This window comes from Hyaena hyaena, unplaced genomic scaffold (genome assembly GCF_003009895.1).
Source record: "Hyaena hyaena isolate Hyena2069 unplaced genomic scaffold, ASM300989v1 scaffold_1, whole genome shotgun sequence".
Taxonomy (NCBI): domain Eukaryota; kingdom Metazoa; phylum Chordata; class Mammalia; order Carnivora; family Hyaenidae; genus Hyaena; species Hyaena hyaena.
In genome coordinates, this window is record NW_024080633.1 from 11044510 (window position 1) to 11066246 (window position 21737).

Sequence of the window (21737 nt, forward strand, 5' to 3'; positions counted from 1 at the left end):
TCGAGCCCCGCGTCGGGCTCTGTGCTGACTGCCAGCTCAGAGCCTGGAGCCTGTTTCAGTCTGTGACTCCCTCTCTCTCTGACCCTCCCCTGCTCACGCTGTCTCTCTCTCTCTCTCTCCTAGAAATAAATAAAACATTAAAAAAAAAAAATTAAAAAAAAAAAAACATTTAAAAAATAAAAAAATAAAATTTTTTTTCTAAAAAAAGACATAAAATATAGAAAGCAAAGGAGTGCTGGGTGTATAAAGAGTCTAAGTGAAGTACTGAGTGGTGCAGCGTGGCAGAGGGCCACTAAACTAACTGGAGAACAGGCAATCGGAGCAAAACCGTGAGAACAGAGGGTTGCTGGAAACCTCTCCTGGTTTCCCAGGAAAGAACCAACTTCCAGGCCGGCCTCATCCGACATTACTTTGAAGCAAACCCAGACACCCCAACGACCACTCCTCAACATGAACCTCCAGAGAGCCGCGCAGCGAGAAGGCTAACGTGGCAAAATCTCAACCATGGGTGAACAAAGTGCCGGCTTCAGGGCGCACCGAGGGCTCGGCGGCCAGGGGGCAGGGAGGGACCAGGGGAGAGCCCACTCAGTGAGAAGGTGGCTCCAGGAGTGTCCTACACGTCATGACCCTTAGGGATCCAGCTCAGACCGGGAACGCAGACCCAGAGGGGACAGAGGATTCCCAAGGAAAGGAGGAATCTCCAGGGGGAGCAGGCAGATTGGAGTTTCTACAGCTTTCCAGCAGTCGTCTTCACCTGACGTTGTCATGATGGCAGAGAACATGTTCAGGAAACAGCTGTTGATCCTTTGGGACTGTTTTAAATGCCAGGGAACTTTAAGGCACCAGGCACCGCCCCTGAGTACGCCCAGAAGGCCTGCTCCCAGACTTACCAGCACTTCACCACCTTGTGCTGTGAGGACGCATCCTGCACTCCAGCAGCCAGAGCCTCAAGAGCAACTGAGGACAGATGGTGGAAATGGGAAACACATCAGCTCACCACCACAATCCATCGAAAACGATCCTGAACGGCGTATTACCGGACGTGTCAGGTAATGGATCTTTGGGGAAAGCCCCTCCATTTCCAAATAACAGACCACCAAGGCCTCCTAAGTCTCTGGATGGTACGTACAAGTCTTCCCCAAGCATCCCAATGGTACCAAAGACTTAAGCCTTTTAAATCAATCAAGATATGTCAACAATAAAATGCTTGCCTAATTAACCCTTACACTGGTTGCCATTTCCAGCTCTGGAAATTAAGTGCAAAGCCAAGAGAAACAGTAGAGGGTCAGTTCAGGTGAAGCACTTGACATGGAAAGGCAGGACCCCTTGAGAATCCCTAACAAGCAACTCCTGGACAGTCCGGGAGCAGGAGACTCACAGATCAGCATCCTCTGAAGCACAGCAACGGCGAGCTGTCAAAGCACAAGACAGGGTCACCGTTACTCACACATACGTGTCACACGAGAAAACTGGTGGCTCCACAGTAAACTAAGAAAGCCCCTCCAGACAGCATCCCAACACTGGGGAGACACTGACAGAGTGAAAGGGCAGACTTTCTGGAAGTGTCCATCGGGATCCCTGTCCCTGGGACCTCTCTGGGCATGGCCTCCCACAGCCCCTGGCTCACAGGGTCGGCACAGAGTTCTGCTGGTAAAAAGCTCTCCCTTCCCTTTTGTCTGAAAGCACAGGCCTAGATTCTGGGCCATTACCGTAACGAGCCGATTCTCGACTCTTCACATCACTTTTCCTCCTACCTTGCCCATCTGCTCAGGCTCCGCATTTCTTCTGAGATCTGGGTTGTTCTGAAATCCTCTCAAAACAAACATTTGGACAAAATCTGAAAACCCAAAAATGTAAATGCACTGTCATCTTCAAACAGCTGTGGAGGATACAGAGCACCCGCTCTCCAGGGCCTGGAGGCTGAGGACCCACAAGGGGCCGTCGCTTCACCCTGCTTTACACCCCCCCCCCAACACTCACCAGCCCAACCAACAAAACCCTTCCTGAACCACACTGTGCTTCCTGCCACTCTATTTGAAAGGGAAATTTTTCTCATCCATCAAGTTTATGGGAAGGATTTTTCTCCTCAACAAAAAAGCAGCATCTAGGACATCTGGCTGGCTCAGTCAGTAGAGCGTGAGCCTCTTGATCTCGGGATTGTTGAGTCTGAGCCCCACATTGGGTATAGGGATTACTTAAAAATACAAAAAAAAAAAAAAAAAAGTAGCATCTAAGGGTTTCATGTGGATTATCTCTTCAGCCAATCTCCTACCCCAAAATATAAGGACTGTTCTAGGAAGACTCAGAAGCACTATATTCTGGGGAATGAGGCAGGAAATGCACTCAGAATTTCTGAAAAAATTAGAAGACTACAGTAAAAAATATTTTCTGTCTGATCTTTAATTTAAATTTCAACTATCTGAGGGGTGCCTGGGTGGCTTAGTTGGTTGAGCGTCCGACTTTCGCTTAGGTCATGATCTTGCAGTTTGTGGGTTCGAGCCCCGCGTCAGGCTCTGTGCTGACTGCCAGCTCAGAGCCTGGAGCCTGTTTCAGTCTGTGTCTCCCTCTCTCTCTGACCCTTCCCTGCTCCCGCTGTCTCTCTCTCTCCTAGAAATAAATAAAAATATTTAAAATAAATAAATAAATTTCAACTATCTGAGCCAGACTACAGGCTTCAGGAATCATAAGGAGCACACACCGATCGTCAAGAAAACTTTAGAAAAAAAGAAGGTATCTTTCATAATGTAAAAAAATTCACAAGCTACCTGTATGGAACGTTCTACTTCTCATCTAATATTTTGTTTATCTGTAGATTTCATTCCTCTATTACTGGTGATGGCAAGCCTCTGCTGGCTCAGAGAGCAGCCTAGGACAGGGCCCACTGCAAGGGAAAGGCTCCCAGAAAAAGACAAGTGTGACAAGAAAACCACTCCGAGCTAGTGCACAGGCAACCGACGGCATGGCGCCCCTGCTCTCGCCCAGGGTCTGATGAGGACTAGATCAGGCCGTGAGCTTAGCATGCCTGCCACACTTCCTGCTTTGCTTTTCCAGGGTTTCTTTTAAAATAACCACTTAGGAGGCACCTGGGTGGCTCAGTCAGTTAAGCATCTGACTTGGGCTCAGATCATGATCTCGCAGTTTGTGAGTTCAAGCCCCGCGCTGGGCTCTGTGCTGACAGCTCAGAGGCTAGAGCCTGCTTTGGATTGTGTGTCTCCCTCTCTCTCTGCCCATCCCCATTCACGCTCTGTCCTCTATCTAAAATCAACATTTAAAAACTTTTTTTAACTTAAAATAACCATTTAGAGGGGCGCCTGCATGGCCCAGCTGGTTGAGCATCTGACTTTGGCTCAGGTTATGATCTCATGGTTCTTGAGTTCAAGCCCTGCATAATGTTTGCAACTGTCAGCATGGAGCCCACTTCAGATCCTCTGAACTCCCCTGATCCTGTTTTCTCTCTCAAAAATAAACAAACATTAAAAAAATAAATAACCATTTAACGGGGCATCTGGGTGACTCAGTCCATTAAGCATCCTACTCTTGATTTCCACTCAGGTCATGGTCTCACAGTTCCTGAGTTCAAACCCCACATCGGGCTCTGTCGTGATGCTGCAGCGCCTCCTTAGGATTCTGTCTCTCTCTCTCTCTCTCTCTGCCCCTCCTCCACCTGGGCTCTCTCTCAAAAATAAACATTAAAAAAATAATAACCACTTAGAGTTGAGCCTGTAAAACGTTAGTGACCTTGGGCCCAACCACCGTACAAGTAGCTGGCACCTGTTCCCTATCTCCTGCTCGCTGTGACCTTCCCTAGCTATGCAGCTCTCCTTCTCTGGGATGTGAAAGTAACAAACTCCGTGACTTTACTTCCTTTCTGTGAGTGCACTGAAGTTACACCTCCAATGGACATGGCCCTGAAGGTGTTCCTTTCTCTGGAATGGGAGCTCGGGGGCTCAGGGAGCTCCTTGCCGACCCCGGGTGGCTGGCTTGTAGCTCCTCGTCCAGCAGATCGCAATGTGCGTACTTTAAACACATCAGCCACAGGCCCCCAGACACAGTGGGTCTACAGCCCGACTTACTCAAACTTCCACGAAATCCAAATACGAGCAAACCCAGGCGGGAGGTCTGGGTGGAGACGGGGTCACGTAGTCGTAACCCCAGAAACTCTTCTAGGTCTTTGCTGCACTGTGACTTAACTGAGATACGTCGTGTGAAGCAGGGCTCCAACCTCACGGTCTGGCACGTGTATGTCCACTTGTTCCGATACCACTTGTCGAAGGGACTGTTGCTTCTGGATCCCATGCCAGGGGCGCGGGGCCGTCCTGTTTCCCACAGACCGTCGCCACAAGAGGCATTTCTGCCGACCTAAACTTTACCCATGAACCTGCCTGTCGTGAACTCACCAGAAAGCACAGCCCTGGCGACGTCGCTGCACGGAGACTCTTCCGTCTGCTCACACAGAAGGCACAGGTTCCTGAACAGCCACGCCACCGTGGCCTGCGTGTCAGCACGACTAGGGACAAAGCACACGGCTCACCATGCACCCCCCATCCCTCCGTATCGACCACGCCATTCCCTTCCCCAGTCACTTCACTCAGAAGCTTGGGCACAGAGAACGAGCGGCAACCATGTGAGCTGTGCCCAGATGTCCCCACAGGCCGAGCTGACATACACGGGGAATCAGGGCAGCTGCTACTGACGTTAAAAATAGTCATTTTTAGGGGCGCCTGGGTGGCTTAGTCGGTTAAGCGTCCGACTTTCACCTAGGTCATTATCTCGCGGTTCGTGGGTTCGAGCCCCGCGTCGGGCTCTGTGCTGACTGCCAGCTCAGAGCCTGGAGCCTGTTTCAGAGTCTGTGACTCCCTCTCTCTCTGACCCTCCCCTGCTCACTGTCTCTCTCTCTTTCTCCTAGAAATAAAAATATTTAAAAAAAAAATAGTCATTTTGTGGGCACCTGGGTGGCTCAGTACGTGTCTGACTTAGGCTCAGATCATGATCTTACTGGTTCAAGGGTTTGAAGCCGCAATTTGGGCTCTGTGCTGACATTTCAGAGCCTGGAGCCTGCTTTGGATTCTGGGTCTCTCTCCCTCTGCCCCTCCCCCACATGCAAGCTCCCTCTGTTTCTCTCAAAACTAAACATTAAAAAAAACTTTTAGGGGGGCGCTTGGGTGGCTCAGTCGGTTAAGCGTCTGACTTCAGCTCAGGTCATGATCTCACAGTTCGTGGGTTCGAGCCCCACGTCGGGCTCTGTGCTGACAGCTCAGAGCCTGGAGCTGCTTCAGATTCTGTGTCTCCCCCTCTCTCTGACCCTCCCCTGCTCACGCTCTCTCTCTCTCAGAAATAAATAAAACATTAAAAAAATTTTTTTAAATAAAATAAATAAGTTTTAATAAGCTTTAAAAAAAAAGTTTATTGGGGCTCCTGGGTGGCTCAGTCAGTTGAGCTTCTGACTTTGGATCAGTTCACCATCTCATGGTTTGTGGGTTCGAGCCTCGCGTCTGAGCCTGGAGCCTGTTTTGGATTCTGTTTCCCTTTCTCTCTGCCCCTCCCCTGCTCGTGCTGTCTCACTTTGTCTCTCAAAAATAAATGTAAAAAAAACACTTTTTTAAATAAAAATTTTTTTAAGTTTATCTTGGGGCGCCTGGGTGGCTTAGTCGGTTAAGCGTCCGACTTTCACTTAGGTCATGATCTTGCGGTTCGTGGGTTCGGGCCCCGCATCAGGCTCTGTGCTGACTGCCAGCTCAGAGCCTGGAGCCTGTTTCAGTCTGTGACTCCCTCTCTCTCTGACCCTCCCCTGCTCACGCTGTCTCTCTCTCTCTCCTAGAAATAAATAAAAAAAATAAATTAAAAAAAAAAAGTTTATCTGGAGTAGCTTACTACTCTTACTAAAGCAAGCTCATTAAGAGTAAGATAATCAGAAACAAAATAAAACGGCAGCAATTTGAAGCTACAGATGGTCATCGAGGACATGAGCCATGCAGAACCACATCTGGAGCCGGGACCCAGAAGAGGAGCAGTGGGCAGGGGGTGGGGGGGCGTCCTCACCAGTCAGACTTACATTTCTCTGGTGACTAACGATGTCTGGCATCTTTTCACGTGACAAATGTCCATTGAAACCCTTGGTCCATTTTTAATTGGATTGTCTTTTTATTGTTGAGATGTAAAAGTTCTTTACACTAGATACTAGATAATCAGACACATGATTTGCAAATCATTTCTCCCATTCTAAGTGTTGTCTTTTCATGGCCTTAACGGTCTTGAGTATTGCACACAAAAATTTTAAAACTCAATGAAGCATAATTTTCCTTCTATATTTTCTTTTGTGGCATGAATTTTAGGCATCCTTTCCAGGAAACCATTCCCTAATCCAAGCTCATGCAGACACAACCCTAGATTTTCTTAAGAAGTGTTAATGGCTTTAGTGCTTCCATTTAGCTCTTCGGTGCACTGACTTAACTGCCGTATGTTGTAGGAAGCAGGTCTCCGACTGGATTCTTCCGCCTGTAAATGTCCACTTGCCCCAACACCACTGGTTGAATGGACAACTTTTTCCCTGTCTAGGGGTCTCGGCAGCCTTATCAAAAATCATCTGACACATATGTATGGGATTATGTCTGGACTGGAAGTCCTATTCCGTGGCTCTAGGTCTACCCTATGCCTGCGTCACAGCCTAACTTTGTAGTAAGTTCTGCCAATGGGACCTGAGACCCCCCCCCCCAATGTTGTTGTTCTTCCTGAAGAAATGTGGCTGTTCAGGGTCCCTTGTATCTCCATATCGAAATCCGAATCAGCTTGTCAATGGATGCAAAAAAGCCAGGCTAGACTTTGATGCAGATTCTATTGAACGTCCAGGTCAGTGCGGGAGGAGGGCTTCCATCCTAACAGTGTGAAGTGTTCCAATCCGTGTGCGTGAACTGTCTACTTAGTGAGGTCTTCGTTTCCCTCAATTATGCTTTAGAGTTTCTAGTACACAAGTCTTGCACTTTTACTTTATACCTAATTTATTCATTTCAACTTTCAATAGGATCATTCCGAACTTTGTTTTCAGATTGTTCACTGTTATTATATAAACACACAAATTACTTTTGTATGTTGATGCTGTTTCCTGTAGCCTTGCTCATTCGCTCCAATACTTTACAGATTCTTTAGCTTTCTATATGCAAGATGGTATCCTTTGCAAATAGGTTTTTTTTTAATGTTTATTTATTTATTTTGTGAGAGAGATAGAGAGAGCTTGAGGGGAGGGGGGGCAGAGAGAGAGGGATAAAGAGGATCACAAGCAGGTTCTGTGCTGCCAACATGGGGCCCGATGCAGGGCTCAACCCCAGGAACCATGAGATCATGATCTGAACCAAAACTAAAAGTTGGAAGTTTAACCGACTGAGCCACTCAGGCAGCACTCTTTTAATTTTTAACAATATTTTATCCAAAGGGCACCTGGCTGGTTGAGACGGCAGAACGTATGACTCTTGATCTGAGAGGTATGAGTTTAAGCCCCACTTCGGTGCAGAGTTTACTTAAAAATGGCTCAGTCGGTTGAGCATCAGACTTTGGCTCATGTCGTGATCTCGCGGTTCAGGAGTTCAAGCCCCACATCAGGCTCTTTGCTGTCAGCCTGTTTAGCGCAGAGCCCACTTCTGATCCTCTGCTCCCCTCTCTCTGGCCCTCCCCTTCTTGCACCCTCCCAAAAATAAATAAACATAAAAAAATGAAGAGAAAAAAAGAAAACATGACCAACTCTGTGCATGACAACCTCAACTCTAACAAATGTTCTCTTATTTTTTTTTTTAATTTTATTTATTTTTGAGAGAGAGATAGAGACAGCATGAGCAGGGGAGGGTCAGAGAGAGAGGGAGACACAGAATCTGAATCAGGCTCCAGGCTCTGAGCTGGCTGTCAGCACAGAGCCCGACGCAGGGCTCGAACCCATGGACCGCGAGATCATGACCTGACCTCAAGTCGGACACTTAACCAACTGAGCCACCCAGGTGCCCCACAAATGTTCTCTTTAAATAAGAAGAGTTTCTCTCAGTGATTTTTGGCTTTAACATAAATAAATCATTTATTAGTGGATTAGATTACAAAAATTAAATCCTGCCATATGAAGGTAATGCTACATTTTCACTGATACACTACCTACCTTTCCAGCAGCTCTTGGAGGCTCACAACGTTTTTTACGTGAAGATGCCACATGATTTCAAGCAACGAAGAATCCTGAAGAAAATACATGTACTGTGAGTCCATCACGCACACACTTCCCTATGATGTACAGGTTCATACTTAACCACTATGCTCTATGAAGACTAGAGTGGGGTAATGAGGACAGCCTAAAATACACACTTGATCCACTTTGGCTTTAAAACTCACCAAGGGGTGGGGTGGGGCTCAGTTGGTTAAGCGTCTGACTCTTAACTTTGGTGCAGGTCATGACCTCAAGGTGAATGAAATCAGACTCTGCACTGCCTGGGATCCCTCTCTCCACCCCTCCCCCACTCGTGTAGCGCTCTCTCAAAATAAACATTAAGAAAAATAAAAACAGAAATAAACTCACCAAGCCTTCAGGCACTCACCATTACCACCCTTCTCCTCCTCCTCCCCAGCCGCGCCCCCCACGCCCAGTTGTCTACTTTAGCTGCGTCTGTGCCTTTCTGCCAGGACTTGTCAGTCTCTGCTCCTTACGAGTCTCTGTGGCCCCTTCACAGCTTTCAGAACAAGACTGAGACTCCCGGATGCGGCACAGACCACTTGTGCCCCAGCGGGTCTCTCGTTCTCTCCCATCCCAGAGAAGTGCTCCCTTCTGTGGCAGACACCCCTGCCCTCACCCCCTGGACACCTTACTCAGGTCTCCCACCGCCTGCTCTGTCCTCGTCTTCACCCAGGAAAATGGCACCCTCCCTTCACACCCAGGCAGCTGCCAGCTCTCTTGGAAAGCCTTTCCAAGGGCTGTCCGGGTGACCGGATGAGCATCTGACCTCAGCTCGGGTCATGACCTCACATGAATTCAAGCCCCGCCTTGGACTCTCCACTGTCAGCACAGAGCCCACTTCAGATCCTCTGTCCCACTCTCTCTCTCAAAAATAAACATTAAAAAAAAAAGCAAGCAAGCAAGCTTTTCCTAGGGGCACCTGGGTGGCTCAGTTGGTTAAGCATCTGACTCTTGATCTCAGCTCAAGTTTGTGGGTTTGAGACCCACATGAGGCTCCACTCCAACAGTGAGGCACCTGCTTGGGATTCTCTCTCTATCCATCTCTCTCTCTCCACCCCTGCCCCAGTGGCACATGCATGTACTCTCTCAAAATAAACAAACATGGAAAAAAAAAAAGAAAGAAAGCCTTTCCCTACTACCCAATCATGTAGCTGTCCACTCTTCCCTGCTCACCTGTGGACACCTGTACCGTCACAGTTAGTGTGCGTTCAGCTGCCCTCACTGTAACTAGTTATCAGTGAGCACAGGGACTATACCAATTGCTGACAAATCAGATGAACTCTACAATGAATGCTGGATGAGAAGGTGGGGGGAAATCACGGGGGCACCATTACCTGGGTTTCAAACAAAATAACAGATAAGAATCTTTTTTTTTTTTTTTTAAGAATACTTTTTATGGGGCGCCTGGGTGGCTCGGTCGATTGAGCGTCTGGCTTCAGCTCAAGTCATGATCTCATGGTTCGTGGGTTCAAGCCCCACGTCGGGCTCTGTGCTGACAGCTCAGAGCCTGGAGCCTGTTTCAGATTCTGAGTCTCTCTCTCTCTCTGACCCCCATCCCCTTGCTCATGCTGTCTCTCTCTCAAAAATAAATAAAAACATCTTTCCGCCATCTTTGAACCCGTGGAGGCCTGCTGGGAACAGGACTCCTGAAACGACAAATATGTCTGGAAGGTTGTGGTCCAAAGCCATTTTTGCTGGCTATAAACGGGGTCTCAGGAACCAGAGGGAGCACACAGCTCTTCTTAAAATTGAAGGTGTTTATGCCCGAGATGAAACTGAGTTCTATCTAGGCAAGAGATGTGCTTATGTATACAAAGCAAAGAACAACACAGTGACTCCTGGTGGCAAACCGAATAAAACCAGAGTAATCTGGGGAAAAGTAACTCGTGCTCATGGAAACAGTGGCATGGTTCGTGCAAAATTCCGAAGCAACCTTCCTGCTAAAGCCATTGGCCACAGAATCCGTGTGATGCTGTACCCCTCAAGGATTTAAACTAACTGAAAAGTAAATAAATAAAGGTGTAGATTTGTTCTCTTGTAAAAAAAAAAAATAATAAATAAATAAATAAATAAAAACATCAAAAAAATTTTTTTTAAATGAATACTTTTTATGGGCTCCTGGGTCACTCAACTGGTAAGCAACTAACTCTTGGTTTTAGTGCAGTTCATGACCTCATGTTTCGTGGGTTCAAGTCCCACATCGGGCTCTGCACTGCCAGCATGGAGCTTGCTTGATTTTCAATTTCCCTCTCTCTCTGCCCCTCCCCTGCTTGCTCTCTTCTCTCTCTCTCAAAATAAACTTTGGGAGGAAATAAAGAATAATTATTAAATTACATTTTTCTAGTTCACTCTACTGCCCTGCAAAATTGTTCATAATTATACATGAGAAGAGAGAACATCATGTGTCTGTGGCACATTCTAGTAAACATTACTAATGTTCGGTGAATACTAACAAGTAAGTAACTGAAGGCACTTCTTTCCACCCACAGAGGCCTTTGGTGAATGCATTTACCACCCCCCACCCGTGATTACGAGATGCTGGGTGGGACCCCTGGGAACAGCCAGGGACTCTCGTGGCTTCCCCGAAACCAACTGACTCCTAGCAAAACCCCTAGAGCTGTCACAGCCAACTTACCTGTACTTCCCACAGCTCCTGACAGAAGGAGAGACGGGAAAACATACTGTGTGCTAATAAATACTGAGCCACCTCCAACAAGGAAGACAGTTTCTTCTGAAAAGAGATTAAATCTTTAAAAACAGTAATAATAAGCAAATATTTGACACAATATTAAAGAAATGCTATTTTCCGCAACAGCTTCAGAGCAACAAGTATGCAGTTTGCTCATCGCGCTGCATCTCACCCTTTGCTCCGTGTTCAGCAGCACTCCGTGCGAGGGCTCGCCACCAGACACACAGATCTGCGCGACGCTGGAGGCTACCATCCGGCTGGACAGCACTGCCACAGGGACGCCCAGCCTCGAGGCTTCATCCCGCAGAGCCGAGCCTTAAAGACAGAACAAAACACGAGAGATGCGCTACAAAATCTAAAACAGAAGACCCGGGGTTTAAAAAGCCTCTTAGGCTGCAGACTCTCAGAAAACACTTTTCTGAAAGGGAGCACAGATCTAGAGGGAAAAACAAGGCACGGAATTAAGACCATCTCAGGACTGAAGCGACGCATAGGGTAACAACGGGCAGCATTCGAAGCCCTCGGCTGCACACGCCGAGGGCTCTGTGTAACATAAACAAGGGGGCTTGCCACATATAGTCTTAGAATTTTATCAAAGTTTTCCAAAGGAGCACAATAAACTGGCAACTGCGGTGACTCTTGCAATGAGTTCCTATCTTTGTAACTAATTACTTCAGTGTCAAAAATAGACCCGCTTCCACTGACTTGATACTGATGTTTGAGTGGAAAGCGGGTCATTTCCAAATGCTGTGCCACACATTGGTGGGTGGCAGAGGCCACAGACAGCCACCAGCCTCCTGAGTATCCAGCCTCTTGTCTGTATTCAACAGTGAGAACTTCAGCCAGCCTGAATACAGGTGATGCCTACAAGCAAACCGCCATCTCATTTATCTGACTTCTAAAACTAGGGGGGTTTCTGTATTTTTTTTTAAAAAGGAAACTGTAGCACATGCCCATTATCTTCAGGGCTCTGAAAACACATACCTGTATGTAAACGAAAACAATTAATAATAGTTATAAAGAGGGGCGCCTGGGTGGCTCAGTCGGTTAACCAGCTGACTTTGGCTCAGGTCCTGATCTCGCAGTTTGTGACTTCGAGTCCCACATCGGGCTCTGTGCTCACAGCTCAGAGCCTGGAGCCTGCTTCAGATTCTGTGTCTCCCTCTCTCTGCCCCTCCCCTGCCTGCTCTCTGTCTCTGTCTCTCTCAGAAATAAATTAACGTTAAAAAAATTTTTTTTCAATAGTTATTAAGATTGCAAATGATGATATTAGAAATCATCAACTATAGGGGCGCCTGAGTGGCTCAGTCAGTTGAGCAGCCAACCTCGGCTCAGGTCATGAGCTCACCATTCAGGAGTTTGAGCCCCGCATCAGGCTCTGTACTGATAGCTCGGAGCCTGGAGCTGCTTCAGATTCTGTGTCTCCCTCTTTCTCTGCCCCTCCCCTGCTCCCACTCTGCATCTCTTGCTCAAAATAAAAACATTAAAGGGGCGCCTGGGTGGCTTAGTCGGTTAAGCGTCCGACTTTCGCTTAGGTCATGATCTCGCGGTTCGTGGGTTCGAGCCCCACGTCGGGCTCTGTGCTGACTGCCAGCTCAGAGCCTGGAGCCTGTTTCAGTCTGTGACTCCCTCTCTCTCTGACCCTCCCCTGCTCACATTGTGTCTCTCTCTCTCTCCTAGAAATAAAAAAAAATAAAAATAAATAAAAATAAAAACATTAAAAACAGAAAGAAATGATCAACTATAGAGGTCAGGAAGTAATTCATAGTGGAAGGGAAGAAAATGCTAATTTCTAGCCATTTTTACACAGAGGAAACCATCAACTAAACAAAAAGGTCATTTACTAAATGGGAGAAGACATTTGCAAATGATATTATCTGGTTAGGGGTTAATATCCAAAATATATGAAGAACTTGTACAACTCAACACACAAAAAAAATCACGTTAAAAAATGGACAGAGGACCTCAATAGACATTTTTCCAAAGAAGACATCCAGATGGGCAACAGACACATGAAAAGATGTTCAACATCACTCATCCTCAGGGACATACGAATCATAAGCACAACTTGCACCTGTCAGAGTGGCTAAAATTAACAACACAAGAAACAACTGCTGGCGAGGATGTGGAGAAAAAGGAAGCCTCCTGCACTGGTAGTAGAAATACAAACAGGTGCGGCCACTCTGGAAAAGAATGGACGTTCCTCAAAAAGTTAAAAATAGAGGGGCGCCTGGGTGGCTCAGTCGGTTAAGCGTCTGACTTCAGCTCAGGTCATGATCTCACAGTTCGTGGGTTTGAGCCCCGCGTCGGGCTCTGTGCTGACAGCTCAGAGCTTGGAGCCTGTTTCGGATTCTGTGTCTCCCTCTCTCACTGCCCCTCCCCTGCTCACGCTGCCTGGTTGGCTGGCTGGCTGTCAGTCTCTCTCTCTCTCTCTCTCTCTCTCTCTCAGAAATAAAACATTAAAAAATTTTTTTAAAGTTGAAAATAGAACTACCCTAAGATCCAATAATTATACTACAAAAAAACTAATTCTAAAAGATACATGCACCCCAATGTTTATTGCAGCATTACTTAAAATAGTCAAAATATAGAAGCAAGTGTCCATCAATAGATGAATGGCTAAAGATACGGTATATATATACAATGGAATATCACTCAGCTACAAAAAAAAGATGACATCTTGCCATTGGTTACAACATGGATGGAGCTAAAGAATATAATGCTGGACATTGCAAAAAAAAAAAAAAAAGGGGGGGGTTGCACCTGGGTGGCTCAGTCAGTTAAGCATCAACTTCGCTCAGGTCATAACAACACTGTTTGTGAGTTTGAGCGCCACATCAGGCTCTGTGCTGACAGCTCGGAGCCTGGAGCCTGCTTTGGATTCTGTGTCTCCCTCTCTCTCAGCCCCTTCCCCACTCGTGCTCTCTGTCTCTCTAACATAAATGAAATTTTTTTTAATGTACAGAATTGTTGAATTATACTGTACACCTGAAACAGATATAACGCTGCTATATATGCTAACATAAGTTAAAAAAAAAAACAGGGGTGCCTGGGTGGCTCATTTAAGTGTCTGACTTCGGTCCTGCCCATGACCTCGTCGTTCATGAGTTGGAGCCCCACAGCAGGCTGTGTGCTGTCTTCTCTCTCAAAAATAAACATTAAAAAATAAAAAGGAAGAAAAGCCATTCCTTTCCAAATTGTCTCCATGGGAAAGTGTCTGCTTTTATTTACAAGGCTTTAACCTTTTTTATGTAACAGACATTTCTTAAGTATCATAGAAACAAGTATCATAACCACTACCTTCAATAGAAAAAAAAACAGTAAAAAAATTCATGAATTAAGGGTCTTTTATTTCTGTAGTCAAAGGTAAGAGCTTTTTATACAAATTCTTAGGCCGTGGTCCAAAATCCATACAAGAAAGTGTGTGCTGAGCCTGGTTCCCAGAGTGACACACAGTATATGAAATTCAAACCAATTATGGCAGTGAAAGTCAGTGTCATTTACCAATGCCCTTTGATAATCACTTGTCGAGGTGAGTCTATTTGTTTAAGATTATTTTTAAAAAATAAATACTTTAGGGACGCCTGGGTGGCTCAGTCGGTTAAGCATCTGACTTCGGCTCAGGTCATGATCACACAGTTCATGGGTTCGAGCCCCATGTCGGGCTCTGTGCTGACAGCTCAGAGCCTGGAGCTGCTTCGGATTCTGTGTCTCCCTCTCTCTCTGACCCTCCCCTGATCACGCTGTCTCTCTCTCTCATTCTCTCTCCATCTGAAGTAAATAAATAAGTAATAAATATTTTAAGCAAATTAATGAATTTTTTTTTTTTTTTTATTTCTAGGAGAGAGAGAGAGAGAGACAGCGTGAGCAGGGGAGGGTCAGAGAGAGAGGGAGTCACAGACTGAAACAGGCTCCAGGCTCCGAGCTGGCAGTCAGCACAGAGCCCGACGCGGGGCTCGAACCCACGAACCTCGAGATCATGACCCAAGTGAAAGTCAGACGCTTAACCGACTAAGCCACCCAGGCGCCCCTGAATTAATATTTTTCTGAAGTCATTTAATAATAAAATGTTAATAACCAGAAAATAACTGAACTTTTTGGTATTCCCACAGAACTTCCCTGAATCTCATGTTCCCAAATTAGAATACCCTGAAATATTCTCAAACCTAGAAATATTCTTTTGGTTTCCTGCCTGTCCTCTCCAACCCAGCACAACCTGTTTTCGCCACTTCTATAAAGGAGACCCACATTACTGTCCCATGTTTTTCCAAGGACACTTGGGTTCCTACTGCTTCTGAGCCCTATGTGGAGTGAAACATTGTTTTTTCTTTTAATGTTTATTTATTTCCTTTTGAGAGAGCACAGCAGGGGAGGGGCAGAGACAGAGGGAAAGAGTCCCAAGTAGGCTCCGCACTGTCAGCACAGAGACCGACATGGTGCTTAAGTCACAACCTGAGCTGAAATCAAGGGTCAGACACTTAACCAACTGAACCACGCAAGCACCCCAAAACACCGGTTTTAAATAACAGCCTCATCACATGCCCCAACCAAGGAACAAAACGTGACTTGCAATCCACAACTACACGTGTTAAGTGGCCAATCATGATCAGAGACATTTAAATTTGTATTTATTAGAAGCAAATCAAGGACACTTTATATAAAGCTCTTTCATAACTCCATATTTAAGAAAATTAAATTCTAACTTACCTATGAACGAACTAGAAAGATTAGTACAGGCCTCGGGATCAATCAATTGATTGAGACACAGCGTCTTACATGGTACACCTGCTACCTAGAAACCAAATACAAAAACTCTATTTTTAAAGTTCCACCTGTGTGTGCATAAGAACAATTTGTGTATATAATGCTTGCCTACTGTACTATTCTTAAATATTTCAAGGTAAACATTTTTCAAAAGGGAATCTTACCAAACTTTTGTGAGAAAAACTAAATTCACTCTGACCTTAAATTTTATCTCCAGAAAGATAAATGCTCACAAACTTTTTCTCATCAAGTCAGCATTTACTGGGTGCTTCTACCAGACATTCATAAGGCTTTTTTGGGGTCTCTAAGATTATTATGCCTTGGCTAGGTGCAAAACACCCAAACTGGGGTGCCTGGGTGCCTCAGTCAATTAAGCATCCAACTTCGGCTCAGGTCATGAACTCACAGTTCACAGTTTCGAGCCCCGCATCGGGCTCTGTGGTGACAGCTCAGAGCCTGGAGCCTGCTTGGGATTCTGTGTCTCCCTCTCTCTCTGGCCCTCCCCTACTCACACGGTCTCTCTCTGTCTCTCAGAAATAAATAAAACATTAAAAAAAAAAAAAAAAAACCCACCCAAACTTAAATCTGCCCGCGAAGGCTGAAACAATTCTCCCTTACCTCGAGCAAAAGGTCATTCAAGTTTAGATGGCGTCTCAGGAGGTGCACAGCGGATTCCTGTAACTTCTGTTCTGTTCCAGGGCCATACGTCTGCCTCTTGACCCTTCCCGCTAAGGGGGAAAATCAGTTCCACAAAATTAAAGCACGCCTTAAAAACACATGGAAGGAAACGTGGTGACATTCTACACCTCCTGAACTGGCGCACCTCGGGGACACACTACCTCCATGGTATTCTCATGAAAAGTGTAAATCTAATCACGAGCAAACACCGGACGCACCAACTGAGGGACACTGTATAAAATGAGGGACCAGTACTTCTCCAAGTGCCCAGGTTAGCAAAGACTCAGGAACGGCCACCGATGTGAGGAAACCTAGACAATCCTATGTGGGCTCGTGGAGCAAAAAACGGGCATGTGGAAAACCTGATGAGCCCAAGTCCTGGGGCTGCTGCCTGACAGTCAGGTTGCGGTCCCGGAGCCAGGCTAGGGGGAGCCCCTCACCGCCACCCCGCTCTCCGGGACGCAGGGCGTTAGCCGCCCGCCTCGCAGAACATCTGTCTTGACATCGCCCTGGAAGGGCCGGGAGGAGGCAGGCCCCTGCCCCGCGACCGCAGGGGGAACCGGGCCAGGGGGCGGAGGGATGGGAGGGGGCAAAAGAGACGGGAAGTCGAGCGAGACCAGGCCCAGGGGTCGGGGGGACAAGACAGGGGGCACAGGGCTGAGCACCGGGGGCGACGAGAGCCGGGGGTCGGTGACGAGGGCTGAGGTTCCGGGGAGCGGAGAGAAGGCGGGAAGTCTTGGGGTCAACAAGAGGCCGGGGAGCGGGCTGACGGAGGCTGGGGAGGTGAGGGGTCTCAGGCGAGGACGCCGCGCACGCCCGCAGCCCGGGTGCGCTCTCACCCAGCAGCTCGGCCCACGTCCTCCTGCGGCGCCCCAGCCCCGAGCTCGAGGCGGAGGGCTCCACCTGCGACGCGGCCATGGCGGGAAGCTGCCCTTCCCTCGGCGGCCTCCGGCGTCCAGCCCGCGCGGCCTCCCCATTGGCTACGGCCCCAGCGGCCTCCCCATTGGCCGGCGGCTTCCCGGCCTCCCCATTGGCTGGCCGCTGCCAGGCCACACCCCGTCGGGGCAGAGGCTGCGTGCCGCGGCCATCTTGGTGGTGGCAAGTTCCGTGATGCCTGGCCGAGGGAGAGGTCACTGTGGAGTTGGCGGCTAGGGGAGGCGACTCGAGACGGCGTCACGTGCGAGAAGATCGTGGCAACCCTGTGCAGGTTTCCTGCCGAGAATGACCGATAGTTCGTCACGAAGAAAAACCCCGCAAAGCCAAAACCGAGGAGACTCTAAAAAGCGCGGGGCCGCGTTGTTCATCCCGGCGCCCGGCTTCCCGCCAACCTGGGAGGCGGGCGAATCCGTGCGGGCTGCGCGCTGCCCCGCGGGCCCGCCTGCGGCCGGTGCGACGTCCGTTTGACTTTTTAAAATTTATTTCTGAGAGAGAGAGAGAGAGAGAGAGGCAGCGTGAGCAGGGGAGGGTCAGAGAGAGAGGGAGACACAGAATCCGAAACAGGCTCCAGGCTCCGAGCACAGAGCCCGACGCAGGGCTCGAACCCACGAACCGTGAGATCATGACCCGAGCCGAAGTCGGACGCTCAACCAACTGAGGCCCCCCAGGCGCCCCTATTTGACTTTAATTTGAATGTCATTGGCCGCAGGTGTGAAGACTCGGAGGCGAGCAGGTCCGGGGTGCGGGTGGGGGTGGGGGTGGGGGTGGGGGCGGGACCGTGCTGCGCCCCTGCCTTTCCTTCGTACTGTATCTGTGACATTCATGGATTGTGCTGAGCTGTAGTTAACTTGTTTTCACGGCTGTATAGTATTCCCTGGATAAGTAAAAATATATGCACACATATAATTAATTATATTATTTATTTTCCATAAATTATGATGCTTTGAGATTTTCAAAGGCTTTTCTGGCTGGGGAGAGACTGCCGCCCACCCCGGGCCCCCAGGAGCCGGCCGGAGATCAGCGGACTGTCCGACCCGGAGCCACCGAGCCCCGGCTGGCCCCAGTCCCCGGAGGCTGTACTGTGCTGCGGAATCAGATGACCAGGTGCCGCCGCTCTAGCCCAAAGGCCACCAAACTGTTCAAACTAGCTAAAGGTGCCCAGCCTTAGCTTCCCTGTGAAAACCCGGATAAAGACCTTGAGCTTTATCAAGGTCAGCCTTACTCTCTCCTCTCCTGTTTCCTGGCCACCTTGGTGCTTCCTCGTGTGGCCTTTAACAGCCTGCCTTCTCCTGGGTCTAGGACCTGCGAATACGATACAATTTCTTTTTTCCTGAGCCTATTCTGTCTCCTCTTGTGACCGTCTCATAAAGATTACAAAATAGATTTTTTTCCCCAGGTAAACCTATGGCAGCTTAAGCTCAGCTTTGAGGCCTTGGAGCCTGGTTTGCACACAGCGCGGGGCTGGGGGACCGGTGGTGGACAGAGGGTCGTGTGACCTTCACGCTGGTGAACAACAGGGACACGGGGCACAGGGTGGTGCTGGCTCGTTCCTCTTGAGAGTGAAGCGTGGAAGAGCCGAATAACAGCACAGGGTTCTCTTAACACGTCGACTTGAAAGAGCACTTGTAGATTTGTTTAAACAAACTTTACCAAATAATCTTGGTTATGCATACACGGAAAAAACAAGGGAAAAATGCTTTGAAGATATCCTGAGCCCTGACTTCTGAAGAAGAGTGAACTAGAAAATCAACTTAGTTACCCTGAGTATTAAAACCCAGCTCTTCCTTCCTATGTAACCCTTCCCCCCGAGGATCCCCTCTACTTCTGACATGTCTGGTCCCCAAAGGTGTGAGCATCCCCCCCACCCCGACACTGTGACACCAACTGGGTATACTGCAATCCAACTAAATTCTGACGCTATTTATGGGGACAGTACCAGATCCCACGAGTGAAAGGTTTGGTCTTACCAGTCTACGCCCTACTGTAGATGATTTACCAAGCGGTAGGTCCCCAGATGGGCCACAACTTCTGTCAACAAGTCCGGGACTCCCACGACCTCCTCCTTAATTTGCCAGAGTGGCTCATCGGAGTCTGGGAAACACCGTTACCAGGTCATTAAAGGCTGTGAGAAAGGAAACAGACGAGCAGCCAGCTGAAGCACTACCAGGGTGAGGTCCGGGGGAATCCCAAACACAGGCCACCTGTCCTCATGGAATTGGGGTCCGTCTCCCTTCAAGGGTTGTGTTTCCCAGCCAGGAAACTCTTAACACTGTACTTTTGGGATTTTACAGACGCTTCATCATGAAGGGGTGACTGAGCATTAGCTCCGTTTCCAGCCCCTCCCCCCTCTCTGGAGGATGGGGACAGAGCTGAAAATGACCACCTTGTAATCATTACTGGTCTTTCTGGTGACCAGCTGAGTCACCCGGGAAGCCACCTAGGTCACCCCATCAGAACAAAAGCTGCTCCTAGTGTTCTTATCACCCAGGATTTTACAAGAGTTTCAGGAGCTCTGTCCCAGGACCAGGGGGCAGAAACTAACATGTATTTTCTGTCCTGTCCCAAAGGATTAGAAGAGCTGAGTCACCTCTCAGCTGAGTCTCAACATCCAGGTTTTCACAGTGTCACTCAGTCCGCCATGCAGGCCTGCTGCGAGGCAGGAGGCCCCCAAAGAGCACCCCACTGTTAATTCCTGGACTGTCTTCCAAACTTCTGGGTGCAGGCTATGACCTGCGTCACTGCTCGCAGGCCCGCCCCAGATCTGGAGCTGCTCAACTTGAGATAAATGCCCACAAAGTTCCACGGAGAGTGACACAAACTGGGCGATGTTTGGCTCGTGCTGTGCTTGGCAAGAAATGGCCACAAACGCTTCCCCCCTCCCCTCCCCCATGGAGAGGTGGAGTGTATTTCCAGCCCTTTGGTTTGGGCGAGCCAATGAGGGACGAGTAACATGATACAGAACCTTGAAAAGAGCTTGTGCTTTAGCGTTTGGAGCTCTGAGTTCCCCAAGGAACACACCTGAGCCCGCTGCCCGAGGATGAGGCTACGGGCGAGAAAGGTGGGTGCCCGCCCACAGCATCCCAGCCCCTGGCGGGCAGCCTGTCCCACACCAGAGCCTGGGAAGGAAGCCAGCAGAACGCCAGTGACGAAGTGGCAGTGAGGCCGCCTGGGACTAGAGCAATTATGGGCTAAGGAACCTGTTGTTGCTTGAAGCCCCTAAGGTCTTGTGATGGTTTCTTACAGAGTAACAGATAATTGATAAAGCCCTTTACACATGATCTACCACAGGAGCAGGGGCCGTCAGTATCATTCCAAGAGCAGACAGGAAATGCGCTCACAGGTTAAGAGATTTGCCCAAGGACACACAGCTGAAACGTGGCACAGACAGGAAAAGAACTCAGGTCTGTCTGATCCCCAAACCCAAGCCCTTAAACTGGAGACCTGGACAAGTGTGGCGAAAGCCTTATGTGCGGGGGGGGGGGGGGCCTCCTGGGTTCGCGCTCCACATAACTTCTCCTCACCCTCTGCCCTCCCGAAGGCAAAGCACTGGGAGAAAGAGAGAACCCTGAGAAGCCAAACTAGCTGGCTCCTCCCTCCTGCACCTGCCTTGCCTCCTCCATGCCTGGATTTCTCGCCTTTTCCCGGAGCATAAGGAGACTCTCCCTCTTGTCATGACAATGTCTACATGGACATGGCCCAGAACAGACGGAAGAACGTGAAGCCGAGTGTTTCCCTGACATCGCCCAGGGCGCCAGGGAACACTGGGGACAGGACCTTCTCATAGACCCTGAGGCCCAGGGCACCCCCAGATCCACATGGGGTGTGACCCAAAGGCTCTCACTGCACAAGAATCCATAAAAGCCAGTGCCCTGGGGCTGCTCCCCAAAGCCCCGGAGGAGAGGCCATTAGGTGGTGCACTCCCCCCCCCCCACCCCCCGCCCAGCAGCCTCAGGAGCACTAGATGTGGCTGCTCCCCACACTGGCCACCCCGCCTCTGGCAAGTGTACCTTCTTTGCCTCAAAGTGAAGCCTGCTTTGAACTGTCCATCTGCCCCTGGGCCATACTGACTGCTCGGGGCTCATTTAGCACAACCGAGACACACAAAGCACGGCCTTGGGTGCGTGGGTCAGGAATAGGAAATCAGAGCCCACAGAGTCCCCACAAGGGGCTCTGTCAGACCCTTTGCACTCTGCAGGCCGAGTATGATGGTGCGAATTAAAACAGCTAGAAAGTGCAGAGAACAGACCAGTTCCTAAAAACGCAAAGATTCATTCTCAGAAGACCCTAAGATAAGCCTGGGGGTAAGAGCTGGTGCCCCGTCAGGAAGCTTGTGCCACACAGCTGTGCCCCCCTCCACCCTGGCCGTGGCTCTGACAGAGACCCCGGGGCACGCCAAGAGCGTCTGTTTTAAGCCCCTTTAGATGAGTTGAAGGGGGAGTTTATCAAGTTGGGGAAATATCATTTCCACTT

The 21737-nt window shown here is 48.8% G+C and overlaps 2 protein-coding genes across 2 annotated transcripts in view; one reads left to right on the forward strand and one right to left on the reverse strand.

Moving 5' to 3' along the window:
• FANCA (FA complementation group A) overlaps window positions 1-17249 on the reverse strand; it is a 60259-nt gene extending 43010 nt beyond the window's left edge. Inside the window, 10 exon segments of the mRNA XM_039226708.1 lie at window positions 891-957; window positions 1379-1412; window positions 1755-1837; window positions 4398-4507; window positions 8135-8208; window positions 10836-10931; window positions 11062-11204; window positions 15597-15681; window positions 16272-16381; window positions 17171-17249. Coding sequence (XP_039082639.1) covers window positions 891-957; window positions 1379-1412; window positions 1755-1837; window positions 4398-4507; window positions 8135-8208; window positions 10836-10931; window positions 11062-11204; window positions 15597-15681; window positions 16272-16381; window positions 17171-17249 — 881 coding nt within the window.
• Window positions 9846-10208, forward strand: LOC120228407 (60S ribosomal protein L35a). Its single transcript, XM_039226728.1, has one exon. It carries the CDS (start codon window positions 9861-9863, stop codon window positions 10191-10193), a length of 333 nt encoding a protein of 110 aa, XP_039082659.1. The 5' UTR covers window positions 9846-9860; the 3' UTR covers window positions 10194-10208.
• Window positions 17250-21737: the final 4488 nt, after the last annotated feature.

Excerpts from the sequence above, each read along its gene's own strand:
- LOC120228407 (XM_039226728.1), top strand. The coding sequence starts at position 9,861 with ATGTCTGGAAGGTTGTGGTCCAAAGCCATTTTTGCTGGCTATAAACGG.